Below are 3470 nucleotides of genomic sequence, written 5' to 3'. Positions count from 1 at the left end.
AGACCTGTGTTGTGCCCCAGCCTATGATCTATCCTAAAGAATGTTCCATGAATATTTTAGAAGAATGTATGTCCTGCTGCTTTGGGGTACAACAGTCTATGTATGTCTGTTAGGTCTAAGTCATTTATCTTATTATTTAGGTTCTCTGTTTCCTTATTGATCCTCTATCTAGTTGTTCTATCTATTGAAGAAAATGGTATGTTGAAATCTCCCGCTATTATTGTAGAAATGTCAATTGCTCCCTTCAGTTTTGCCAGTGTTTGCCACATATACTTTGGAGCACCTTGATTGGGTGTATAAATTTTATGATTGTCATTTATTCTTGATGAATTACCCCTTTTATTAATATATAGTATCCTTCCTTGTGTCTTTTTTTTTTTTTTTTTAAGAAATAAAACAATCATTTCTTCATTTTCAATAGTTGGCTTTGAGAAAACAGTACAATAATACAAAATAGCATGGTGTTCTTAAAGTTATGATAGATTTAAAAGCTAAGCAAACTCAAAGGTAGAACAGATGCTCATTGTCCATTTAAATGATTCAGTGCATGTACTCTTCAAATTTCTTTCGGGTTACAGCTGTACACAAAATAATTAGTCCATCTTCCATTTGGTCCCTGCTTGAACTATAAAAAGAAAGTTGTAGCTGATTACCTTCAAGCTGGCAGCTGTGATGAATGTGGTTCTAACCCTATTACTACCATGCCACAGGAGCTTGTAAGAATGGGCATTAAGTATTTTATTTATGGCAAAGACATACTATACACGGACGCCTCACAGCTGAAGGGAATGGCTACAGAAACACAATCTTGGACATGCAGCAACCAACATAACCACCCAAGCAGCATGAGCTCAGATTTCTAATAATGTGCTGTCATCTGAATGGCCACTTCCAGCACAAGACCTCTGTTCTAAGGACAAGGGTATCCATATTTACAAGAGTGCTGTGTTACTGTAAAGCAAGTACTATGCAAATGTATACGAGTAACTAAGAACTGGTTGCTGTTACAGCAGCATTTTATGTGAGTACTTTACTCATTCAACCATTCAGCTTCCTCATCTGCAAAATGGAGATACCTATTTCATGGAGCTGTTATGAGCTGTTAACAGACATTCAATAAAATAACTCTATAACAAGTTCCTTTGACGGCTCGGCACTGGATTGGACACTGGAGGCATAAAAATATGGAAAGGTCCCTGCTCTCAGGAGGCTCAGTCTCAAGGACCACCTCCCACCAAACAATTCTTGACATGGTTCAACTGTTTTTTTTTTTAAATCTGGTATCAAACAGAAGGGGCAAGTTTAAAAGAAAACATTGAAGTGTTTACAAAAAGCTGTAGGTTTATTAACATAATATATTCTAACATGTATAAAATTCCCAAGCAGGTCATTTTAAATCACAAATAAGATATCACAATATTCAGTATTAATTTTAAGAAGAAAGAAAGAAAGAAAGAAAAGGTGGTGGCGGACACTTATGGGTTTCAGTTCAAAATGAAAAGTGCAGAAAACAATGTTTACTTTGGTGGATCTGTGTTGATGCCGTACTTCTCCTTGAGAAGCTTCAGCTGTTCCTCCTTCTTTTTTGTGTCCATCTTCTGAAATGCTCTGTTGGCATTATAGTACAAAACCACGAGGTATCTGTTACAAACATTGAATCCTGATAGGTGATCACAGGCATTCTTGGCATCAAAGATGTCTTCGTAGACCACATAAGCTGTTCCTCTAGTTTCAGGTGTGTTCCCTACTCTGATTTGACGAATAGGTCCATATTTCCCAAATATATCATACATTTCTTCAGCTGTGATTTTGTATGGCAAATTTCTTATATACAAAATCCGATTTACTTCAGGTGGAAGGCGAATATTCACCCTCTTGGCAGCTTGCATCGCCATCTTGGCGAGCTGATGAAGTTACCGCAGCAGATGCCGAAATTCCTCAGGATGCCCCCGGGGCTCAGCTCGTTCAGCTTCAAGCGCAACGCCGAGTCATACACAAGCCTTCAACAACCAGGCTCCCCTTCCTTGTGTCTTATGATATCTTTGCATTTAAAATTTATTTGGTCTGATATTAGTATAGCTGTACCAGATTTCTTTTTGTTACTAATTAAATAGAATACCTTTTTCCATCCTTTCACTTTCAACCTATTTGTATCTTTGGGTCTAAGATGAGTTTCTTGTAAATAGCATATATATGGATCATATTCTTAAATCCATTCTGCCAATCTGTGTCCTTTTAACCGGGGAGTTTAATCCATTAACATTCAAAATTATTACTGTAAAGGCAGTTCTTGATTCAACCATCTTATCCTTTGGTTTTTATTTGTCAGATCTATTTGTTCGCTGTCTCTATTTTTATCCCTTATGTTACCCTTACTAATACTCTTCAATTCTGTATCTTCCTCCACATCTCTCTCTCTTCTTTTTTTGTCAGCCAACAGAACTCCCTTTAGTATTTCTCGCAGGGCAGGTCTCTTGTTAACAGATTCTCTCAGCATCTGTTTATCTGTGAAACTTTTAAACTCTCCCTCACTTTTGAAGGACAGCTTTGATAGATTAAAGAATTCTTGGCTGGCAATTTCTTGCTTTCAGAATCTTAAATGTATTGTACCACTGCCTTCTCACCTCCATGGTGCCCGATGAGTAGTTAGTGCTTATCGGGTTTCCCTTGTATGTGGTGAATCACTTTTCTCTTGCTATTTTCAGGACTTTCTTCTTCTCGTCAGCATTTAACAGTCTGATTAGTATGTGTCTTGGAGTGGGTCTATTTGGATTTATTTTATTTGGACTTCATTGGGCTTCTTTGATTTGCATATTTATGTCTTTTATAAGGGTGGGGAAGTTTTCTTATCTCCTCAAATAATCTTCCTAACCCTTTACTCTTCTCCTTCTGGGACACCAATGATTTTTATATTTGTGTGCTTTGTCTTGTCAATCATTTCCCTGAGATCCAACTCAAATTTATCCATCTTTTTTTCACCATTTGTTCTTTTGTGCATTCTAATTCAGTTGCTCTGTCTTCTGGTTCACATATTCTTTCTTCAGCCTCTTCAAATCTGCTGTTGTGGGTCTCTAGTATATTTTTAATTTCATCTATATATCTTTCATTTCCATAAGATCTGCTATTTTTCTATTTATTCTTTCAAATTCTTCTTTATGCTCTTCTAGTGTCTTCTTGATATCCTTTATCTCTTTAGACATCTCACTGAAGTTATTTAGGAGATTTGTTTGAACATCTTTGATTAGTTGTTCCAAATTCTGTGTCTCCTCCAGCTTTTAAATTTGATCATTTGACTTTGCCATATCTTCTTGCTTCTTCATGTGCTTTGTGATTTTTTGCTGGTTTCTTGACATTTTATTATCTTGTTAAGGTCATTTTGAAAGTTGATTTCCCTTGCTCATCTAAGATTTTGTAGTGGCTTGGGTTTGCATTGAAGGTCTCCCTTGGCACTTGGTTTGTCAGTAATTCCC

General features: G+C 36.6%; 1 protein-coding gene across 1 annotated transcript; it reads right to left on the bottom strand.

Moving 5' to 3' along the window:
• Nucleotides 1–391: 391 nt before the first annotated feature.
• Nucleotides 392–2012, bottom strand: LOC119510349 (splicing factor 3B subunit 6-like). The gene is made up of 2 exons (XM_037804631.1): nucleotides 1522–2012; nucleotides 392–625 (listed from the first exon to the last, which is right to left on the bottom strand). Exons 1-2 carry the CDS (start codon nucleotides 1893–1895, stop codon nucleotides 541–543), a joined length of 459 nt encoding a protein of 152 aa, XP_037660559.1. The 5' UTR covers nucleotides 1896–2012; the 3' UTR covers nucleotides 392–540.
• Between the last annotated feature and the right edge of the window lie 1458 nt (nucleotides 2013–3470).

This window comes from Choloepus didactylus, chromosome 15 (genome assembly GCF_015220235.1).
Source record: "Choloepus didactylus isolate mChoDid1 chromosome 15, mChoDid1.pri, whole genome shotgun sequence".
NCBI lineage: Eukaryota > Metazoa > Chordata > Mammalia > Pilosa > Megalonychidae > Choloepus > Choloepus didactylus.
This window is presented reverse-complemented; position numbering and strand designations above follow the sequence as displayed.

What these genes read in the sequence shown, in the direction of transcription:
- LOC119510349 (XM_037804631.1), bottom strand. Translation starts at nt 1,895, where the DNA reads ATGGCGATGCAAGCTGCCAAGAGGGTGAATATTCGCCTTCCACCTGAA. An exon ending in ATCAACACAGATCCACCAAA is followed by an intron (nt 626 to 1,521) that starts GTAAACATTGTT and finishes TTCTTTTTATAG; the next exon opens with TTCAAGCAGGGACCAAATGG.